The following is a 24,827-nucleotide window of genomic DNA, read 5'->3' as shown; positions in this document are numbered from 1 at the left end:
AAATATTTTGAGATGGGGGTCCGTGGCCAAATACATATCATTTTGAGGGTCCTTCACATGAAAAAGTTTGAGAACCACTGACATAGTAGTCTCTCAAGAACAGACTAACTGAGCTCCAGTTATGTGAAAAGGACCTTTCCTTTGACGATAGCTAGCCAGATTGCTGACATAGAAACATAGGGTTTTTCCAAAAACCTTAGAAGGATTCAAAAGACACTCATAGAATCAGGTCAAAATTATAATTTTCAAAATCTTTCAAAAATAGCAGATGAGTGCCGCGCTGCGAGCTTGTATATCTGCTATTTTTCAATAGTTAAAGCATAAAATAATGATACACAATAATGTGTACCCGTTCTAAATGTGCTTTAATGAAGCATGCACTGGTGCAGGGACTGAACCCTCCTGCCAACGCATCGACCTGACTACGCACCATAACTCATTCAAAACAAGCGTACCTCTTCTTCTCGCTTCCCCCAGCAAGAAGCTGGGTGGTCTGGTGGTGAGACACTCAATCATGCTGCTCAGAGAACCAAGGTTACACTAGTAACCCAAAGTTCTTTCTTAGCATTCGTTTTGTGTCTCACTATAGGAATATACTGACTCCTGTATTGCCAGAAAGGCTCGCTTCAAAAGACAACTATCCCTTGCGGCTCTTTCCATAAGCAGGAACTTTATTCCTAAGAAGAGCCTGCACTGAGAAACCACGGGCCACATCCAGGTATGCTTGTTACCAAGGACAGGTTCACACCAGGAGTTTATCCTCCGTTTCCAGAGCTGCCGTGACAGCTAAACGATTTAAAAAGAAAAAGAAATTGCGGGTGGGATGTGGGATGCACTGTGCAACTGTGCTCATCTCTCACACACACACACACACACACACACACACACACACACACACACACACACACACACACACACACACACACACACACACACACACACACACCCTCAAAGGCATTCTTTTTACCGGGAAAGAATGCTTGAATGAGCTGAAATTGAAACCACAACTTTGTGAGCTTGTAGTTTCTCCAGAGCTCATGCAGCCACTGACTTTTGTGGCTGACATTGACTGTGTGTGTGTGTGTGTGTGTGTGTGTGTGTGTGTGTGTGTGTTTGTAAGCACAGTCCTGCAAGATCTGAGGAGAGGTAAATAAATGTATGAGTTATGGTGCATATTCAGGCCAATATATTGGCCTTTACTCACATCATTTTAAACTCTATACTGTATGTATTCACCATATTCCTGGCCCCGCCCCCGGCTTCCTGTTCATATCCTGAAAGAAAATAAAAACATCATTTGGTTTCCTGTGTCCTTGCATTAAAGTGTCAGTAGAGGCGCTCTGGGCTCTGAATGAACCGGTGTTGCCACGTCTGCTTATAATAAGCAATTTGTGTAGTTGTTTACTGGACTTACTTTCTAATATTTTTTAAAGCAGTGGTTCCCAAATCTTTTCATATCAAGGACCCCAGATTAACATATTTGTCCACAGTCGCAGACTCCCATCTGAAAATATGTGGTGCCAGGGACCTCCAGTCCTCCACACAGATTTGTGTTGTTAAAATGTTTCAAAAATATTCAAATAATTTGAATATTTTTTAAATAGGCTACTCACAATGTGTCGCAATGTGACACATAGTGAGATTGCTGATCTGCTATTTTCAAATGTAAATGTAAAGTAGTAAAACTGAACCTAGTTAATTCTATTGGGCTTATTATTCATAGACCTGGCCGCTTGTTTCTTTGGCAGTATCTGGCAACAGACAATTCCCTGTCACTTCCTTACTTGGGATCTCTTGTTCTTAGACTTGGGAGGAAGTGAAAAGATGTTTTTGAAGCAGCACACAGAGAAAAACTCTCTAGCGCCCTCTGTAAAAGAAAATGGCAGCCTCCATAGAGAGGGCCAGGAATATGGTGAATACTGTTGACTGGAGCGCCCCCTGTGGGTTTGTTCTAGGCCCTCATGTCCCCTTTTCCTTCTATACTAAATAAGTTCGGCAAAAGTAGACGATCTACAAGCTCACAAGGCATTGTTCTCCCCCAGGGATGGGACGCTAGGGTTCATGTGCTTAAAGACAGCCAATGGGATTTGAGCTTCTGATGAGGTCACGCGGGGGGGTGTTCCCATGGTGAGACACCAAACTAATGAAGAAAATAGAACCGCTGTTATGAGACCACTGTTATGAGACCACTGTTATGAGACCACTGTTATGAGACCACTGTTATGAGACCACTGTTATGAGACCACTTATCATTGAACACCTGTTATGAGACCACTTATCATTGAAAACCTGACCTCAGAGATAATGAGGAGAACATAAGGGTTACATTTTTTTATTATTATAAAGATTGTGATATTTGCTTGCCCATGTATTTCACTGTGTAAATGTGTGGCAATGTGTGTGTGTGTGTGTGTGTGTGTGTGTGTGTGTGTGTGTGTGTGTGTGTGTGTGTGTGTGTGTGTGTGTGTGTGTGTGTGTGCGCGCGCGTGCGTGCGTGCGTGCGTGCGTGCGTGCGTGCGTGTATACTTGCGTGCGTGCGTGTATACTTTTACATTTGATGTAAAAGTATACCAAAAGATTATAAATGAAGAAATAGAGAAAATATTAGATAAGCTCAAAACGTGTTGCACCGTGACAGGTGTGAGCTTGTAGATCTGCTATTTTCACTATTTTTTAAATAGGGCATAAGTGATTAATTCGTTTGGGTCCCCGGACTCCCGGCGAGACACCAAATCTATCTTTAAAGTCTAGGAGGAGCTGAAAGGTATGGGAACAGCTGGCGAATGCTCATTATGTGTTGAATTTGTAGGAGAGAGAGAGACCTACCGCTGGCCAGTGAATGCTCATTATGTGTTGAATGTGTAGGAGAGAGAGACCTACCGCTGGCCAGTGAATGCTCATTATGTGTTGAATGTGTAGGAGAGAGAGACCTACCGCTGGCCAGTGAATGCTCATGATGTGTTGAATGTGTAGGAGAGAGAGAGACCTACCGCTGGCCAGTGAATGCTCATGATGTGTTGAGTGTTTAGGAGAGAGAGAGACCTACCGCTGGCCAGTGAATGCTCATGATGTGTTGAATGTGTAGGAGAGAGAGACTTACCGCTGGCCAGTGAATGCTCATTATGTGTTGAATGTGTAGGAGAGAGAGAGACCTACCGCTGGCCAGTGAATGCTCATGATGTGTTGAGTGTTTAGGAGAGAGAGAGACCTACCGCTGGCCAGTGAATGCTCATGATGTGTTGAATGTGTAGGAGAGAGAGACTTACCGCTGGCCAGTGAATGCTCATTATGTGTTGAATGTGTAGGAGAGAGAGACTTACCGCTGGCCAGTGAATGCTCATTATGTGTTGAATGTGTAGGAGAGAGAGACTTACCGCTGGCCAGTGAATGCTCATTATGTGTTGAATGTGTAGGAGAGAGAGACCTACCGCTGGCCAGTGAATGCTCATTATGTGTTGAATGTGTAGGAGAGAGAGACTTACCGCTGGCCAGTGAATGCTCATGAAGTGTTGAGTGTGTAGGAGAGAGAGAGACCGACCGCTGGCCAGTGAATGCTCATTATGTGTTGAGTGTGTAGGAGAGAGAGAGACCTACCGCTGGTCAGTGAATGCTCATGATGTGTTGAATGTGTAGGAGAGAGAGAGACCTACCGCTGGCCAGTGAATGCTCATTATGTGTTGAATGTGTAGGAGAGAGAGAGACCTACCGCTGGCCAGTGAATGCTCATGATGTGTTGAGTGTGTAGGAGAGAGAGACCTACCGCTGGCCAGTGAATGCTCATTATGTGTTGAGTGTGTAGGAGAGAGAGACCTACCGCTGGCCAGTGAATGCTCATTATGTGTTGAATGTGTAGGAGAGAGAGAGACCTACCGCTGGCCAGTGAATGCTCATTATGTGTTGAATGTGTAGGAGAGAGAGAGACCTACCGCTGGCCAGTGAATGCTCATTATGTGTTGAGTGTGTAGGAGAGAGAGACCTACCGCTGGCCAGTGAATGCTCATTATGTGTTGAATGTGTAGGAGAGAGAGAGACATACCGCTGGCCAGTGAATCCTCATTGTGTGGAATGTGTAGGAGAGAGAGACCTACCGCTGGCCAGTGAAGGTGCTCATTATGTGTTGAATGTGTAGGAGAGAGAGACTTACCGCTGGCCAGTGCTCATTATGTGTTGAGTGTGTAGGAGAGAGAGACCTACCGCTGGCCAGTGAATGCTCATTATGTGTTGAGTGTGTAGGAGAGAGAGAGACCTACCGCTGGCCAGTGAATGCTCATTATGTGTTGAATGTGTAGGAGAGAGAGACCTACCGCTGGCCAGTGAATGCTCATTATGTGTTGAATGTGTAGGAGAGAGAGAGACCTACCGCTGGCCAGTGAATGCTCATTATGTGTTGAATGTGTAGGAGAGAGAGAGACCTACCGCTGGCCAGTGAATGCTCATTATGTGTTGAGTGTGTAGGAGAGAGAGACCTACCGCTGGCCAGTGAATGCTCATTATGTGTTGAATGTGTAGGAGAGAGAGACCTACCGCTGGCCAGTGAAGGTGCTCATTATGTGTTGAATGTGTAGGAGAGAGAGACCTACCGCTGGCCAGTGCTCATTATGTGTTGAGTGTGTAGGAGAGAGAGAGACCTACCGCTGGCCAGTGCTCATTATGTGTTGAGTGTGTAGGAGAGAGAGAGAGAGACCTACCGCTGGCCAGTGAATGCTCATTATGTGTTGAATGTGTAGGAGAGAGAGACCTACCGCTGGCCAGTGAAGGTGCTCATTATGTGTTGAATGTGTAGGAGAGAGAGACCTACCGCTGGCCAGTGCTCATTATGTGTTGAGTGTGTAGGAGAGAGAGAGAGAGACCTACCGCTGGCCAGTGAATGCTCATTATGTGTTGAATGTGTAGGAGAGAGAGACCTACCGCTGGCCAGTGAATGCTCACTATGTGTTGAATGTGTAGGAGAGAGAGACCTACCGCTGGCCAGTGAAGGAGACATTGAAGAGCATGCTGGCTCTGAATTGGACCATTGAGACGACCAAAGAGGGGGAAGCCATGTTCCAGCAACTGGAGAGTGAAAAACAACGCAAGCTCTCTGAGTCCAAGGTACTGGGACTGCCTGGGACTGACTATTGTAGACATGTTGTTTTATGTTTTCTCTAAATGTTCATCTACAGCAGTGTTTTTCAAACTTTTAAATTGCAACAGGGGCGGCCTTAGTAATCTGGAGGCCCATTTCAAGAGCTATTGATGAGGCGCCGCCGCCGCACCGAGGCCACAGTAGCCGCGCAACAATCGCACACAGAAGTTGACTTATAGTCAATGACTGGCTGCTATTTATATATATCACTACATAATGTTATAGCATTGATCTAAATGGCGTTATATTAACAAGGTTATATGATTATTAAAAAGTGTTTAAGTTTGTTGCAAGTTGAACAAGGCTTGCTGGAGGCCCCCTGGTGGCCGAGGCCCGTTTCAATTGAAACTGGTGAAACATAGCGAAGGCCTCCCCTGAATTGCAAGGTATTCCCCAGTAAATGGGGACAGTTTGTAAATACAAATAAATCCATGTTTTCTTTATTCCTTCTTCTTTGACTAGCCAATGCTAATGCTATCATTTTCTGTCGCATGTGTTCTTGTTCATTATAGTCTGTTTCCATTATGCTATGCAGAGCATGATAACACACGCTGACAACTCCATTGTGAACCATTAACCAACACCTTACGTTAATATCAACAGTCTTTGATAATAATAATAATAATAATAATATAACTGCCCCAGACAGTGTGTGAGTTCTAAACAACAACTTTATTTCACCATCATGGCATCACATTACATGCGGCATCATTTAGGGCCATCTTCGGATCCCGGGTCATTTCGGTTCACGGACCAACCCGAAGACCTCTACTGTATACTGTCAGAGTTACAGACTTGTAAGAGTCAATTTAGACCCTCCTAAAGGAACCCACAGAGTCCCTGGAATCCACTTTGAGAACCACTGATCTACAGTATTACAGTTTGTCAAAGCCAGAACAGGGACGCTAGGCTAGGGTACATACAACATACAACTCTTATGCAATACATGATAATACTGTGTGCATATAGCACTCCATCGCTTACTTTGTATTGTTCTAAGTAAGTTTCATGTTGACATTTGATTTTTATATTGCCTCCTTGACATTTCTACAGGCTAACAGCTACACCCCCACTCCAATAGACTTGCACAACGTCGCATTGTCCAAAGACTTACAGGTTGGCCTTTGTCTTCATTTTGAATGTTATCCTTGTCCTCATCTTCCACTAGTTGTCACTTGTCATCATTCTAATGACACTTCAGTGACGGGCAGTCTAGCACCATCACTAGGGCTGCAACTATAGATTATTTTCTTAGTGATTATTTTATCAATTATTTTTCAGATTAATCAAATAATCGAGGAGCATAAGCATGTGTTTTATATATATATATATATGTCACGGTTAGATCGAGAAACAGTTAGATCGAGAAACGGAGTGCTCGTCGTGTGGCGCGGGGCGGAACAATTGCGGTCGCTTTGATCCACAACAATGACAACGACAACGTAGCGTCGGCAGGAATGATAGCGCCTCACCCCACGGAGGTTAGGGTTAAGCATAGTTTTACTGAGGTTAGGGTTAGGGTTAGGCATAGTTTTACTGAGGTTATGGTTAGGGTTAGGGTTAGAGTTAGGCATAGTAAGCTAAAGGCTAACTACAGCTGAGCTAGGCTGCTAGTAAACAACAGAGAAGGGTCGCAGACGAGTGACGTCTGGCGACTACACAAGTGAATGGCTGTTGTCGCCATCTCATGGTGACTACGCAGAATTACACAGGTGCGCTGATAAGAGACTATCAAAGTGAATTGATCCAGGTGGTGGTAGGGGTGTGTGGTGAACTACAAAACGAGCGCTCCTACCACGATCTAACTGAGTTACCCAATCTAACTGTAACATATATATATATATATGTATTTTTATAATCAACTAAACCGATTATTCTGATTAACCCCTTTAAGCCTGTTTTAAACGTTGTTGTACAATGGTGTAATCATTTGCAAGTATATTTAAAAAATATATATATTTAAAATGATGGGGGAAAAAAATGCTTTTTTTAAATCCCCAAAATGTGTTATTTTATTTAATATTTATTTTATTTTCATACTATTTATTATATCACTAAGAGTTGCTGTGTGGTTGTGTTTGTGACATAAAGCCACCAAGAAAAAGGTCATTATTTCACGTGGCTGATACTTTTTGGTGTTGTTGCCCAAGGGCATGGTGGAGGTGGTGGCAGAAAACTACCACAACATCTGGTGCTTCAAGAAGAAGAGCGAGCTGAGCAGTAAAGGTGTGTATAGATAGATACCTTTATTATCCCACTATACTTGATGTGTGCACATCTAGTATAGGACAGACATTCTTGTAAAAAAAAAAAAAAAAAAAAAAAACTTAAATATCGTCGCTGTCGGGTGGAAACCTCGTATCTCAAGTTTCAAATTTGTATGTTCTTTCGCAAAGTAAAGCCCTGCTTCATCGTACAAGGCCGTCGCACAGAAGTAGTGAAAACAGCAGATCTACAAGCCCACAACGCCTCGCGGTGCGAGGTGTTTTGTGCTTGTAAATCGGCTATTTTAATCATTTTTAAAATGAAAAATGCAAAACGAATGGTTTTGGACATACAAGGTTTTCACACGACAATGACGATAATGCTATGCCTATGTTAGTTCCATTGATCCAAGCCGCAACACAATAAATTGATCATTAAAATAAACATGCTCTGAAAATGCCTGCGACCCACATGTCTGCCGTGTTAAGTGGTCAGATGGGTGGGCTGCGAACACCAGAATAGGTTGAGCATTGCTGGTATTGGAACGTTTTGCTACAAGGAAGACCAACAAAAGACAGCAAAAACATCAGAATTTCTAAAGCAGGCATGGTGTGCTGAAACGAGGAGTGTTCCTTAGGAGCTGTGTTGCAGTTTGTCTCTATTTTCTTTATTGCTTTTCCCTTTGTTTGCTCGCTTTCTATGTCATCCTCTGAGCATTTTAAAAACCAGGACAAAATCCACTCGTCCTAGACAATTTGCCCCCCCTGGCCCCCAAACTGTGGAATAAACTCCTTTCACACTTAGAACTACAGACTCACTCTCTTGCTTCCGCCGTGGACTGAAGACTCTCCTCTTCAGACTCCACCTAAACCCATAGCATTACTGTAACACTCCCCCTTCCCCTACATGAATCTAGATAGCATTTTACAGGTTTTTATACGTTTTTTTACTGATTAGGCGTGTGGTCTACCTATGTTATTGTTTTTCTAGATTTATATTCCTATGCAGTTCTTATATTGTTGTTAATTTACTGACATATTACATAATATCATATTAGCTTATTATAGTGATGTGTATTACCTGCTTATTGTAAGTCGCTTTGGATTGAAAGTGTCTGCTAAATGCCTGAACTGTAAACTGTCTTCTGCAAGCTGTACTTCTGACTTTACATCTTGCTTTGATTTGGTCCACCAGGAGGAGGGACCCACCCGATGCTGGTTCCCTATGACACCCTGACAGCTAAAGAGAAGTACAGAGACAGAGAGAAAGCCCAGGAACTCTTCAAGTTCCTGCAAGTCAGCGGATACGGCGTCACCAGGTTGGCTTTCATCTTCTAAGGCTTTGTTTTGTTACAATATCTGTCAGGGCAAGTACAGAAGCATGTTTGTTGCGCTGTGGAAATATGCTGGCAAGTTGACTGTTTCTTCACGGATGTCATGAGAAACAAGAATTTTGCACACCTACAGAGCAACAGGTGCATAAGAAGAGAGAACCAAACTAGGGCAAGGAATGTAGAGTAGCAGAAAAAAAACTCCCACACATTGCCTTCATGTGCAAGACCTCAGTAGTTTGTACTGAAATTAAAGACTTTGAATACAAACCTTACATCATTATAGCTAGCGTTGCGTTTAACCTTTTTAGCAAGTACCCAGAACAGAGTAACCCAGAACAGAGTGAGCCCTGAGTGTGAATACTGGTATTTGTGATTCCTTCCGTGTGGCAGAGGTCTGAAGGACATGGAGCAGGAATCCACGTCCATGGAGAAGAGGTTTGCTTACAGGCTGCTGAAGAGGCTGCTGAAGTATGTGGACTCTGCTCAGGAGTTCATCGCTCATCTGGGTGAGTGTGTGGCATTTGGCTTAACCAAACACACAAATGCAATTTTCTCGAAGTGTGCTTTGAAAACGTAATAAATTCCATAAACCTGCCCCTGTCACACACCTTTCAAACGTTCCTGCAGAGGCCATGGCTACCAGCGGAAAGACGGACAAATCCCCTCATGACCAGGAAATCAAGTTCTTTGCCAAGGTACATCACTCTCTTGACATGACTGAAATACAAGCCGTATTGAACATGTTGAATATTGAATTGTTTGATGGCATAGGATTTTGTTCAAGCTCTCTGACCCCCATCTCCTTCTTTTCTACCAGGTGTTGCTCCCTTTGATAGAATCCAACTTCAAGAATCACTGTCTCTACTTCCTATCCACGCCCAGTAAGAACCTCAGCAGCTGCGGCTACGCCTCTAACAAGGAGAAGGAGATGATCACCAGGTATAGAGCACTGAAGCACTAAATGCTACTGTACACATTTGAAGTGATGTTAGAATAACTTATGTTATCCACTAAAGCTTTCACTTACAAGGGGTGTCAAACTACCGGCCAGCAATGGGGTTAAATCTGGGCCCCAGAAATGAGCAAAACAAAGCGTTAACATCTAAATGGAGGCAGCAGGTACTGCACTGAACTCTGTGAAGAAGGGAGAATCCTTGAAGGTGATACTGAAGTGAAGTCATGTATTGCCTTCTCTAAGAACTGACATATCTCATGAAGCTCAATTTGTGACTGTCACAAGGAGTTTGTGGAGCTGGTAGACCAGAGACTATTCAAGATTGACAAAGTTGTTGCAGACAATGCTTGAATTGAGCCGATACTCACAGAGTACCAGTTCTGTCGAGAAATGGAATCTAGGTACTGTGACGCGGGTTCGAGTCCCGATTCCGTCGACCCTTCTCTCTCTCCCCATTTCCTGTCTACACACTATACTGTATATTATTGGTAAAGGCATAAAAAAGTCCAAAAATATATTAAGAATGTTTTGTGTGTTGTGAGTGATTAGTATGACAGCAACTAAGCACTAAGAAAATGCATGCACGCACGCACAGACAAAAGGTTATCTAGCACACACAAAGTTGCATTTTGACCAATCCTAAAATGAGTTTGACAACCCTGGACCATGCAATGTAGTGAACAGTGTTGATATTCTTGCTGCATAGATTCACACTTCATCATCGTATATCAATCATACTTTGTATGTTTTCTTGTTCCACTCTTTTACCTTCCATTTCTTTCTCTCTTCCTTGCTTTCTCTGTTCATTTCAACTCTCACTTCCCTTCTCTTCCAGCCTGTTCTGTAAGCTGGCAGCTCTTGTCAGACACAGGATTTCCCTCTTCGGTAAGGATGGCGCTGCTACCTCTACCAGTGTGTGCCTCGATCGGTGCCAGTCTGTGCTTTCATTGTATGTTGATTGATTTTCCCCCCATCATGGCGTTCCTCTCACATGCAGGCACCGACTCCACGACGATGGTGAACTGCCTCCACATCCTTGCCTGTTCGCTTGACACGAGGTATGTGTTTATGGATGGATGACACAAGGTATGTGTGTATGGATGGATGACACAAGGTATGTGTGTATGGATGGATGGTATGTGTGTATGGATGGATGGTATGTGTGTATGGATGGATGACACAAGGTATGTGTGTATGGATGGATGGTATGTGTGTATGGATGGATGACACAAGGTATGTGTGTATGGATGGTATGTGTGTATGGATGGATGGTATGTGTGGATGGATGGATGGTATGTGTTTATGGATGGATGGCTGCATGCTTTGAAATGCAAAACAGACACCTCCCTTTTCTACCCACATGATATCCCACGCACTCCTGCAAGCTGTAACAATGAAATTATTTTTGCAGCCATTTGACAGATTAGAAAGAGAGAGTCGCAGTCCCAGCCTGAAGCCTCAAAAGTCTAGTATCTGCTCTCGTTCCATAGGGATGTCCCTTTGGAGTAATGGTTAAGATATTGGACTTTCGCGTGGGAGACCCGGGTACGAAGCTGGGTGGGGAGGTTTGGATCACCTCTGTTACAGAAATATTCTTGTTACCTGTACTTGATTAGATCATTGGTTCTCAAAGTGGACTATGTGGGTTCCTTTATGGGGGTCTAAATTGGCCCATACAAGTCTGTAACTCTGACAGTGTCCAAATGGAACCATTTGTACACTGTCAGAGTTAAGGGCGAGACCCTGAAATGTGAAAGTTTGAGAAACACCGGCATTAGATTCCCAGACTCACAGCTTCATTTTGCGGGGTGATTTCCACTAACATTCAGAACAGTGATGAAGTCCGGCTCTGAGCTGGTGAAGGCCGGGGTGCGAGGGTTCTTCGAGAACGCGTCCGAGGACCTGGAGAAGCTGCTGGAGATGCTGAAGCTGGGGAAGTTCACGCAGTCCCGCGCCCAAATGAAGAGCCTCTCCCAGAACTTAAACTACGTCACCGTGGCACTGCTGCCCCTCCTGACCGCACTGTTCGACCACGTCACAACGCACGGGTTCGGCTCGGACCTGCTGGGTGAGTCGGGGGGCCTTTCTCTGTTCTAGGGCTGTTTTTTTTTCCATTTACAGTCGGGTATTTTGCTATTTTTGCTATTTTGATGTTGATTAATTGCGTTGGTTTTGTGTTGTAGTAAACGACGTGCAGCTGTACTGCTACCGCATCCTCACCTGTCTGTATTGTCTGGGCACGGGGAAGACCATCTTTGTGGAGAGGTAGGTAGTTGTTAATTTCAAGGACCACCACTTTGAAGATTTTCTTTTAATGCCCGGAACACCAATCTACCCTGTGAAATCCTCTGCATTCATTTAACTCAGAGTTTGTAGAAATGGAACCAAATTGCCCTGTAAGGGTGTACAAATGAACACATTTGTTCAGTCTTAGAGTTACAGCCCTGTAAGGGTCTTTTTGGACCCCTGGTGGTGGAAACAGGGTCCTATAGTGTATGAAGCAATGGGGTGGGGCCACACTATGAAGTTCTTAGTTAGTCTCACATGACCAGACGACCAGAGATCTCCACCTACTGATCCAGTTCTAGCTACAGTACATTGCATTTAGATATCACCAGATGTATTGTTAAGCGGAGGTCTCAGATCATCATGCTATGCCAGACTATTCTCAACCTGTTGGTCTTTGGTTGAGGGGCTGAAGTCTCGCTTTTGTCCCAAGCTGAGGTCTAAGAATCCCCTTCTGAAGAAGATGCTATACTTACTCGTACTCATATACTTACTTACTACTTACTATAGATGTATATGTATAGGTTTATAATATGTACCAATGTGCTGTTAATGTGCCTATTGATTGCTGATGTATATTATGTTTTATTTGGATGCTGTTGTCTGATCGTTCCAGGCATCTGCCAGCTCTAGGCGAGGGTTTGGCCACCTTGGTGGCAGCCATGCCCGTGGCCTTCATGGAGCCTGAACTCAACGCTTACAACCCTCTCTCTGTCTTCAACACCAAAACACCCCGCGAGAGGGCCAGTGAGTCTAAAGCACACAACAAAAAACCTATCACTTCCCTTAGAGTAACTAAATGTACCACTTGAGAGCCTATGATGACCAGCATGATTCCTAAACAGAGTGCATAGGCTTTGTTCAGACTACAGGTAAATCAAATTTGTTTCTCAAATACAATCTTTGGGACTGACTGTTGACATTGCTATTTGCAAGTGTTCAGTATGTATTTGTGTATTCAGACTTTGTTGAACCATCATTGGTTGCTGTGATAACAACATTGGCGTGAGTAATACTTAGTTTATAATCCATATGTTGTACGTGGTGTCACTCACAGTAATACTTAGTTTATAATCCATATGTTGTACGTGGTGTCACTCACAAAGCATTGAGTAATACTTAGTTTATAATCCATATGTTGTACGTGGTGTCACTCACAAAGCATTGAGTAATACTTAGTTTATAATCCATATGTTGTACGTGGTGTCACTCACAGTAATACTTAGTTTATAATCCATATGTTGTACGTGGTGACACTCACAGTAATACTTAGTTTATAATCCATATGTTGTACGTGGTGTCACTCACAGTAATACTTAGTTTATAATCCATATGTTGTACGTGGTGACACTCACAGTAATACTTAGTTTATAATCCATATGTTGTACGTGGTGACACTCACAGTAATACTTAGTTTATAATCCATGTGTTGTACGTGGTGTCACTCACAGTAATACTTAGTTTATAATCCATATGTTGTACGTGGTGACACTCACAGTAATACTTAGTTTATAATCCATATGTTGTACGTGGTGACACTCACAGTAATACTTAGTTTATAATCCATATGTTGTACGTGGTGACACTCACAGTAATACTTAGTTTATAATCCATATGTTGTACGTGGTGTCACTCACAGTAATACTTAGTTTATAATCCATATGTTGTACAGTGGTGACACTCACAGTAATACTTAGTTTATAATCCATATGTTGTACGTGGTGTCACTCACAGTAATACTTAGTTTATAATCCATATGTTGTACGTGGTGACACTCACAGTAATACTTAGTTTATAATCCATATGTTGTACAGTGGTGACACTCACAGTAATACTTAGTTTATAATCCATATGTTGTACGTGGTGTCACTCACAGTAATACTTAGTTTATAATCCATATGTTGTACGTGGTGACACTCACAGTAATACTTAGTTTATAATCCATATGTTGTACGTGGTGTCACTCACAGTAATACTTAGTTTATAATCCATATGTTGTACGTGGTGACACTCACAGTAATACTTAGTTTATAATCCATATGTTGTACGTGGTGTCACTCACAGTAATACTTAGTTTATAATCCATATGTTGTACGTGGTGACACTCACAGTAATACTTAGTTTATAATCCATATGTTGTACGTGGTGACACTCACAGTAATACTTAGTTTATAATCCATATGTTGTACGTGGTGACACTCACAGTAATACTTAGTTTATAATCCATATGTTGTACGTGGTGACACTCACAGTAATACTTAGTTTATAATCCATATGTTGTACGTGGTGTCACTCACAGTAATACTTAGTTTATAATCCATATGTTGTACGTGGTGACACTCACAGTAATACTTAGTTTATAATCCATATGTTGTACGTGGTGACACTCACAGTAATACTTAGTTTATAATCCATATGTTGTACGTGGTGTCACTCACAGTAATACTTAGTTTATAATCCATATGTTGTACGTGGTGACACTCACAGTAATACTTAGTTTATAATCCATATGTTGTACGTGGTGTCACTCACAGTAATACTTAGTTTATAATCCATATGTTGTACGTGGTGACACTCACAGTAATACTTAGTTTATAATCCATATGTTGTACAGTGGTGACACTCACAGTAATACTTAGTTTATAATCCATATGTTGTACGTGGTGTCACTCACAGTAATACTTAGTTTATAATCCATATGTTGTACGTGGTGACACTCACAGTAATACTTAGTTTATAATCCATATGTTGTACGTGGTGACACTCACAGTAATACTTAGTTTATAATCCATATGTTGTACGTGGTGTCACTCACAGTAATACTTAGTTTATAATCCATATGTTGTACGTGGTGTCACTCACAGTAATACTTAGTTTATAATCCATATGTTGTACGTGGTGACACTCACAGTAATACTTAGTTTATAATCCATATGTTGTACGTGGTGTCACTCACAGTAATACTTAGTTTATAATCCATATGTTGTACGTGGTGACACTCACAGTAATACTTAGTTTATAATCCATATGTTGTACGTGGTGTCACTCACAGTAATACTTAGTTTATAATCCATATGTTGTACGTGGTGACACTCACAGTAATACTTAGTTTATAATCCATATGTTGTACAGTGGTGTCACTCACAGTAATACTTAGTTTATAATCCATATGTTGTACGTGGTGACACTCACAGTAATACTTAGTTTATAATCCATATGTTGTACGTGGTGACACTCACAGTAATACTTAGTTTATAATCCATATGTTGTACGTGGTGACACTCACAGTAATACTTAGTTTATAATCCATATGTTGTACGTGGTGACACTCACAGTAATACTTAGTTTATAATCCATATGTTGTACGTGGTGTCACTCACAGTAATACTTAGTTTATAATCCATGTGTTGTACGTGGTGTCACTCACAGTAATACTTAGTTTATAATCCATGTGTTGTACGTGGTGTCACTCACAGTAATACTTAGTTTATAATCCATATGTTGTACGTGGTGTCACTCACAGTAATACTTAGTTTATAATCCATATGTTGTACGTGGTGACACTCACAGTAATACTTAGTTTATAATCCATATGTTGTACGTGGTGACACTCACAGTAATACTTAGTTTATAATCCATATGTTGTACGTGGTGTCACTCACAGTAATACTTAGTTTATAATCCATATGTTGTACGTGGTGTCACTCACAGTAATACTTAGTTTATAATCCATATGTTGTACGTGGTGTCACTCACAGTAATACTTAGTTTATAATCCATATGTTGTACGTGGTGACACTCACAGTAATACTTAGTTTATAATCCATATGTTGTACGTGGTGACACTCACAGTAATACTTAGTTTATAATCCATGTGTTGTACGTGGTGACACTCACAGTAATACTTAGTTTATAATCCATATGTTGTACGTGGTGACACTCACAGTAATACTTAGTTTATAAGTATTACTAAAAGTAATACTTAGTTTATAATCCATATGTTGTACGTGGTGACACTCACAGTAATACTTAGTTTATAATCCATATGTTGTACGTGGTGACACTCACAGTAATACTTAGTTTATAATCCATGTGTTGTACGTGGTGACACTCACAGTAATACTTAGTTTATAATCCATATGTTGTACGTGGTGTCACTCACAGTAATACTTAGTTTATAATCCATATGTTGTACGTGGTGTCACTCACAGTAATACTTAGTTTATAATCCATATGTTGTACGTGGTGACACTCACAGTAATACTTAGTTTATAATCCATATGTTGTACGTGGTGTCACTCACAGTAATACTTAGTTTATCATCCATATGTTGTACGTGGTGACACTCACAGTAATACTTAGTTTATCATCCATATGTTGTACGTGGTGACACTCACAGTAATACTTAGTTTATCATCCATATGTTGTACGTGGTGACACTCACAGTAATACTTAGTTTATAATCCATATGTTGTACAGTGGTGTCACTCACAGTAATACTTAGTTTATAATCCATATGTTGTACGTGGTGACACTCACAGTAATACTTAGTTTATAATCCATATGTTGTACGTGGTGACACTCACAGTAATACTTAGTTTATAATCCATATGTTGTACGTGGTGTCACTCACAGTAATACTTAGTTTATAATCCATATGTTGTACGTGGTGTCACTCACAGTAATACTTAGTTTATAATCCATATGTTGTACGTGGTGACACTCACAGTAATACTTAGTTTATAATCCATATGTTGTACAGTGGTGACACTCACAGTAATACTTAGTTTATAATCCATATGTTGTACGTGGTGACACTCACAGTAATACTTAGTTTATAATCCATATGTTGTACGTGGTGTCACTCACAGTAATACTTAGTTTATAATCCATATGTTGTACGTGGTGACACTCACAGTAATACTTAGTTTATAATCCATATGTTGTACGTGGTGACACTCACAGTAATACTTAGTTTATAATCCATATGTTGTACGTGGTGACACTCACAGTAATACTTAGTTTATAATCCATATGTTGTACGTGGTGACACTCACAGTAATACTTAGTTTATAATCCATATGTTGTACGTGGTGACACTCACAGTAATACTTAGTTTATAATCCATATGTTGTACGTGGTGACACTCACAGTAATACTTAGTTTATAATCCATATGTTGTACGTGGTGTCACTCACAGTAATACTTAGTTTATAATCCATATGTTGTACGTGGTGACACTCACAGTAATACTTAGTTTATAATCCATATGTTGTACGTGGTGTCACTCACAGTAATACTTAGTTTATAATCCATATGTTGTACGTGGTGACACTCACAGTAATACTTAGTTTATAATCCATATGTTGTACGTGGTGACACTCACAGTAATACTTAGTTTATAATCCATATGTTGTACGTGGTGTCACTCACAGTAATACTTAGTTTATAATCCATATGTTGTACGTGGTGTCACTCACAGTAATACTTAGTTTATAATCCATATGTTGTACGTGGTGTCACTCACAGTAATACTTAGTTTATAATCCATATGTTGTACGTGGTGACACTCACAGTAATACTTAGTTTATAATCCATATGTTGTACGTGGTGACACTCACAGTAATACTTAGTTTATAATCCATATGTTGTACGTGGTGACACTCACAGTAATACTTAGTTTATAATCCATATGTTGTACGTGGTGTCACTCACAGTAATACTTAGTTTATAATCCATATGTTGTACGTGGTGTCACTCACAGTAATACTTAGTTTATAATCCATATGTTGTACGTGGTGTCACTCACAGTAATACTTAGTTTATAATCCATATGTTGTACGTGGTGACACTCACAGTAATACTTAGTTTATAATCCATATGTTGTACGTGGTGACACTCACAGTAATACTTAGTTTATAATCCATGTGTTGTACGTGGTGTCACTCACAGTAATACTTAGTTTATAATCCATATGTTGTACGTGGTGACACTCACAGTAATACTTAGTTTATAATCCATATGTTGTACGTGGTGTCACTCACAGTAATACTTAGTTTATAATCCATATGTTGTACGTGGTGACACTCACAGTAATACTTAGTTTATAATCCATATGTTGTACAGTGGTGTCACTCACAGTAATACTTAGTTTATAATCCATATGTTGTACGTGGTGACACTCACAGTAATACTTAGTTTATAATCCATATGTTGTACGTGGTGACACTCACAGTAATACTTAGTTTATAATCCATATGTTGTACGTGGTGACACTCACAGTAATACTTAGTTTATAATCCATATGTTGTACGTGGTGACACTCACAGTAATACTTAGTTTATAATCCATATGTTGTACGTGGTGACACTCACAGTAATACTTAGTTTATAATCCATGTGTTGTACGTGGTGTCACTCACAGTAATACTTAGTTTATAATCCATGTGTTGTACGTGGTGTCACTCACAGTAATACTTAGTTTATAATCCATGTGTTGTACGTGGTGTCACTCACAGTAATACTTAGTTTATAATCCATATGTTGTACGTGGTGTCACTCACAGTAATACTTAGTTTATAATCCATATGTTGTACGTGGTGACACTCACAGTAATACTTAGTTTATAATCCATATGTTGTACGTGGTGACACTCACAGTAATACTTAGTTTATAATCCATATGTTGTACGTGGTGTCACTCACAGTAATACTTAGTTTATAATCCATATGTTGTACGTGGTGTCACTCACAGTAATACTTAGTTTATAATCCATATGTTGTACGTGGTGACACTCACAGTAATACTTAGTTTATAATCCATATGTTGTACGTGGTGACACTCACAGTAATACTTAGTTTATAATCCATATGTTGTACGTGGTGACACTCACAGTAATACTTAGTTTATAATCCATGTGTTGTACGTGGTGACACTCACAGTAATACTTAGTTTATAATCCATATGTTGTACGTGGTGACACTCACAGTAATACTTAGTTTATAATCCATGTGTTGTACGTGGTGTCACTCACAGTAATACTTAGTTTATAATCCATATGTTGTACGTGGTGACACTCACAGTAATACTTAGTTTATAATCCATATGTTGTACGTGGTGACACTCACAGTAATACTTAGTTTATAATCCATGTGTTGTACGTGGTGACACTCACAGTAATACTTAGTTTATAATCCATGTGTTGTACGTGGTGACACTCACAGTAATACTTAGTTTATAATCCATATGTTGTACGTGGTGACACTCACAGTAATACTTAGTTTATAATCCATATGTTGTACGTGGTGACACTCACAGTAATACTTAGTTTATAATCCATATGTTGTACGTGGTGTCACTCACAGTAATACTTAGTTTATAATCCATATGTTGTACAGTGGTGACACTCACAGTAATACTTAGTTTATAATCCATGTGTTGTACGTGGTGACACTCACAGTAATACTTAGTTTATAATCCATATGTTGTACGTGGTGTCACTCACAGTAATACTTAGTTTATAATCCATGTGTTGTACGTGGTGACACTCACAGTAATACTTAGTTTATAATCCATATGTTGTACGTGGTGTCACTCACAGTAATACTTAGTTTATAATCCATATGTTGTACAGTGGTGTCACTCACAGTAATACTTAGTTTATAATCCATGTGTTGTACGTGGTGACACTCACAGTAATACTTAGTTTATAATCCATATGTTGTACGTGGTGACACTCACAGTAATACTTAGTTTATAATCCATATGTTGTACGTGGTGACACTCACAGTAATACTTAGTTTATAATCCATATGTTGTACGTGGTGACACTCACAGTAATACTTAGTTTATAATCCATATGTTGTACGTGGTGACACTCACAGTAATACTTAGTTTATAATCCATGTGTTGTACGTGGTGACACTCACAGTAATACTTAGTTTATAATCCATATGTTGTACGTGGTGTCACTCACAGTAATACTTAGTTTATAATCCATATGTTGTACGTGGTGTCACTCACAGTAATACTTAGTTTATAATCCATATGTTGTACGTGGTGACACTCACAGTAATACTTAGTTTATAATCCATATGTTGTACGTGGTGTCACTCACAGTAATACTTAGTTTATAATCCATATGTTGTACGTGGTGACACTCACAGTAATACTTAGTTTATCATCCATATGTTGTACGTGGTGACACTCACAGTAATACTTAGTTTATCATCCATATGTTGTACGTGGTGACACTCACAGTAATACTTAGTTTATAATCCATATGTTGTACGTGGTGACACTCACAGTAATACTTAGTTTATCATCCATATGTTGTACGTGGTGACACTCACAGTAATACTTAGTTTATAATCCATATGTTGTACAGTGGTGTCACTCACAGTAATACTTAGTTTATAATCCATATGTTGTACGTGGTGACACTCACAGTAATACTTAGTTTATAATCCATATGTTGTACGTGGTGACACTCACAGTAATACTTAGTTTATAATCCATATGTTGTACGTGGTGTCACTCACAGTAATACTTAGTTTATAATCCATATGTTGTACGTGGTGTCACTCACAGTAATACTTAGTTTATAATCCATATGTTGTACGTGGTGACACTCACAGTAATACTTAGTTTATAATCCATATGTTGTACAGTGGTGACACTCACAGTAATACTTAGTTTATAATCCATATGTTGTACGTGGTGACACTCACAGTAATACTTAGTTTATAATCCATATGTTGTACGTGGTGTCACTCACAGTAATACTTAGTTTATAATCCATATGTTGTACGTGGTGACACTCACAGTAATACTTAGTTTATAATCCATATGTTGTACGTGGTGACACTCACAGTAATACTTAGTTTATAATCCATATGTTGTACGTGGTGACACTCACAGTAATACTTAGTTTATAATCCATATGTTGTACGTGGTGACACTCACAGTAATACTTAGTTTATAATCCATATGTTGTACGTGGTGACACTCACAGTAATACTTAGTTTATAATCCATATGTTGTACGTGGTGACACTCACAGTAATACTTAGTTTATAATCCATATGTTGTACGTGGTGTCACTCACAGTAATACTTAGTTTATAATCCATATGTTGTACGTGGTGACACTCACAGTAATACTTAGTTTATAATCCATATGTTGTACGTGGTGTCACTCACAGTAATACTTAGTTTATAATCCATATGTTGTACGTGGTGACACTCACAGTAATACTTAGTTTATAATCCATATGTTGTACGTGGTGACACTCACAGTAATACTTAGTTTATAATCCATATGTTGTACGTGGTGTCACTCACAGTAATACTTAGTTTATAATCCATATGTTGTACGTGGTGTCACTCACAGTAATACTTAGTTTATAATCCATATGTTGTACGTGGTGTCACTCACAGTAATACTTAGTTTATAATCCATATGTTGTACGTGGTGACACTCACAGTAATACTTAGTTTATAATCCATATGTTGTACGTGGTGACACTCACAGTAATACTTAGTTTATAATCCATATGTTGTACGTGGTGACACTCACAGTAATACTTAGTTTATAATCCATATGTTGTACGTGGTGTCACTCACAGTAATACTTAGTTTATAATCCATATGTTGTACGTGGTGTCACTCACAGTAATACTTAGTTTATAATCCATATGTTGTACGTGGTGTCACTCACAGTAATACTTAGTTTATAATCCATATGTTGTACGTGGTGACACTCACAGTAATACTTAGTTTATAATCCATATGTTGTACGTGGTGACACTCACAGTAATACTTAGTTTATAATCCATGTGTTGTACGTGGTGTCACTCACAGTAATACTTAGTTTATAATCCATATGTTGTACGTGGTGTCACTCACAGTAATACTTAGTTTATAATCCATATGTTGTACGTGGTGACACTCACAGTAATACTTAGTTTATAATCCATATGTTGTACGTGGTGTCACTCACAGTAATACTTAGTTTATAATCCATATGTTGTACGTGGTGTCACTCACAGTAATACTTAGTTTATAATCCATATGTTGTACGTGGTGACACTCACAGTAATACTTAGTTTATAATCCATATGTTGTACGTGGTGACACTCACAGTAATACTTAGTTTATAATCCATATGTTGTACGTGGTGACACTCACAGTAATATTAGTTTATAATCCATATGTTGTACGTGGTGACACTCACAGTAATACTTAGTTTATAATCCATATGTTGTACGTGGTGTCACTCACAGTAATACTTAGTTTATAATCCATATGTTGTACGTGGTGACACTCACAGTAATACTTAGTTTATAATCCATATGTTGTACGTGGTGACACTCACAGTAATACTTAGTTTATAATCCATATGTTGTACGTGGTGACACTCACAGTAATACTTAGTTTATAATCCATGTGTTGTACGTGGTGACACTCACAGTAATACTTAGTTTATAATCCATATGTTGTACGTGGTGACACTCACAGTAATACTTAGTTTATAATCCATATGTTGTACGTGGTGTCACTCACAGTAATACTTAGTTTATAATCCATATGTTGTACGTGGTGACACTCACAGTAATACTTAGTTTATAATCCATATGTTGTACGTGGTGACACTCACAGTAATACTTAGTTTATAATCCATGTGTTGTACGTGGTGACACTCACAGTAATACTTAGTTTATAATCCATATGTTGTACGTGGTGACACTCACAGTAATACTTAGTTTATAATCCATATGTTGTACGTGGTGTCACTCACAGTAATACTTAGTTTATAATCCATATGTTGTACGTGGTGACACTCACAGTAATACTTAGTTTATAATCCATATGTTGTACGTGGTGACACTCACAGTAATACTTAGTTTATAATCCATATGTTGTACGTGGTGTCACTCACAGTAATACTTAGTTTATAATCCATGTGTTGTACGTGGTGACACTCACAGTAATACTTAGTTTATAATCCATATGTTGTACGTGGTGACACTCACAGTAATACTTAGTTTATAATCCATATGTTGTACAGTGGTGTCACTCACAGTAATACTTAGTTTATCATCCATATGTTGTACGTGGTGACACTCACAGTAATACTTAGTTTATAATCCATATGTTGTACGTGGTGACACTCACAGTAATACTTAGTTTATAATCCATATGTTGTACGTGGTGTCACTCACAGTAATACTTAGTTTATAATCCATTTGTTGTACGTGGTGACACTCACAGTAATACTTAGTTTATAATCCATGTGTTGTACGTGGTGACACTCACAGTAATACTTAGTTTATAATCCATATGTTGTACGTGGTGACACTCACAGTAATACTTAGTTTATAATCCATATGTTGTACGTGGTGACACTCACAGTAATACTTAGTTTATAATCCATATGTTGTACGTGGTGACACTCACAGTAATACTTAGTTTATAATCCATATGTTGTACAGTGGTGTCACTCACAGTAATACTTAGTTTATAATCCATATGTTGTACGTGGTGTCACTCACAGTAATACTTAGTTTATAATCCATATGTTGTACGTGGTGACACTCACAGTAATACTTAGTTTATAATCCATATGTTGTACGTGGTGTCACTCACAGTAATACTTAGTTTATAATCCATATGTTGTACGTGGTGTCACTCACAGTAATACTTAGTTTATAATCCATATGTTGTACGTGGTGACACTCACAGTAATACTTAGTTTATAATCCATATGTTGTACGTGGTGACACTCACAGTAATACTTAGTTTATAATCCATATGTTGTACGTGGTGACACTCACAGTAATACTTAGTTTATAATCCATATGTTGTACGTGGTGTCACTCACAGTAATACTTAGTTTATAATCCATATGTTGTACGTGGTGACACTCACAGTAATACTTAGTTTATAATCCATGTGTTGTACGTGGTGACACTCACAGTAATACTTAGTTTATAATCCATATGTTGTACGTGGTGTCACTCACAGAAATACTTAGTTTATAATCCATATGTTGTACGTGGTGACACTCACAGTAATACTTAGTTTATAATCCATATGTTGTACGTGGTGACACTCACAGTAATACTTAGTTTATAATCCATATGTTGTACGTGGTGACACTCACAGTAATACTTAGTTTATAATCCATATGTTGTACGTGGTGTCACTCACAGTAATACTTAGTTTATAATCCATATGTTGTACGTGGTGACACTCACAGTAATACTTAGTTTATAATCCATATGTTGTACGTGGTGACACTCACAGTAATACTTAGTTTATAATCCATGTGTTGTACGTGGTGTCACTCACAGTAATACTTAGTTTATAATCCATATGTTGTACGTGGTGTCACTCACAGTAATACTTAGTTTATAATCCATATGTTGTACGTGGTGACACTCACAGTAATACTTAGTTTATAATCCATATGTTGTACGTGGTGACACTCACAGTAATACTTAGTTTATAATCCATATGTTGTACGTGGTGTCACTCACAGTAATACTTAGTTTATAATCCATATGTTGTACGTGGTGACACTCACAGTAATACTTAGTTTATAATCCATATGTTGTACGTGGTGACACTCACAGTAATACTTAGTTTATAATCCATGTGTTGTACGTGGTGTCACTCACAGTAATACTTAGTTTATAATCCATATGTTGTACGTGGTGACACTCACAGTAATACTTAGTTTATAATCCATATGTTGTACGTGGTGACACTCACAGTAATACTTAGTTTATAATCCATATGTTGTACGTGGTGTCACTCACAGTAATACTTAGTTTATAATCCATATGTTGTACAGTGGTGACACTCACAGTAATACTTAGTTTATAATCCATATGTTGTACGTGGTGTCACTCACAGTAATACTT

The 24,827-nt window shown here is 39.2% G+C and overlaps 1 protein-coding gene across 1 annotated transcript in view; it reads left to right on the top strand.

The window, feature by feature from the left end:
- ryr3 (ryanodine receptor 3) overlaps nucleotides 1-24,827 on the top strand; it is a gene marked incomplete at both ends in the record, with an annotated part of 321,079 nt that overhangs the window by 213,056 nt on the left and 83,196 nt on the right. Inside the window, 12 exon segments of the mRNA XM_080745085.1 lie at nucleotides 4,948-5,091; nucleotides 6,179-6,241; nucleotides 7,276-7,351; nucleotides 8,525-8,648; nucleotides 9,054-9,169; nucleotides 9,291-9,358; nucleotides 9,481-9,602; nucleotides 10,454-10,503; nucleotides 10,616-10,676; nucleotides 11,448-11,686; nucleotides 11,802-11,883; nucleotides 12,521-12,651. Of these exon segments, the coding sequence (XP_080601211.1) occupies nucleotides 4,948-5,091; nucleotides 6,179-6,241; nucleotides 7,276-7,351; nucleotides 8,525-8,648; nucleotides 9,054-9,169; nucleotides 9,291-9,358; nucleotides 9,481-9,602; nucleotides 10,454-10,503; nucleotides 10,616-10,676; nucleotides 11,448-11,686; nucleotides 11,802-11,883; nucleotides 12,521-12,651 (1,276 nt within the window).

The sequence above is a fragment of the Nannobrachium achirus genome, assembly GCF_963921795.1.
Source record: "Nannobrachium achirus genome assembly, chromosome: 16".
Classification (NCBI taxonomy): Eukaryota; Metazoa; Chordata; class Actinopteri; order Myctophiformes; family Myctophidae; genus Nannobrachium; species Nannobrachium achirus.
The sequence above is the reverse complement of the archived record's forward strand: the minus strand, read 5'-3'. Positions and strand labels throughout refer to the sequence as shown.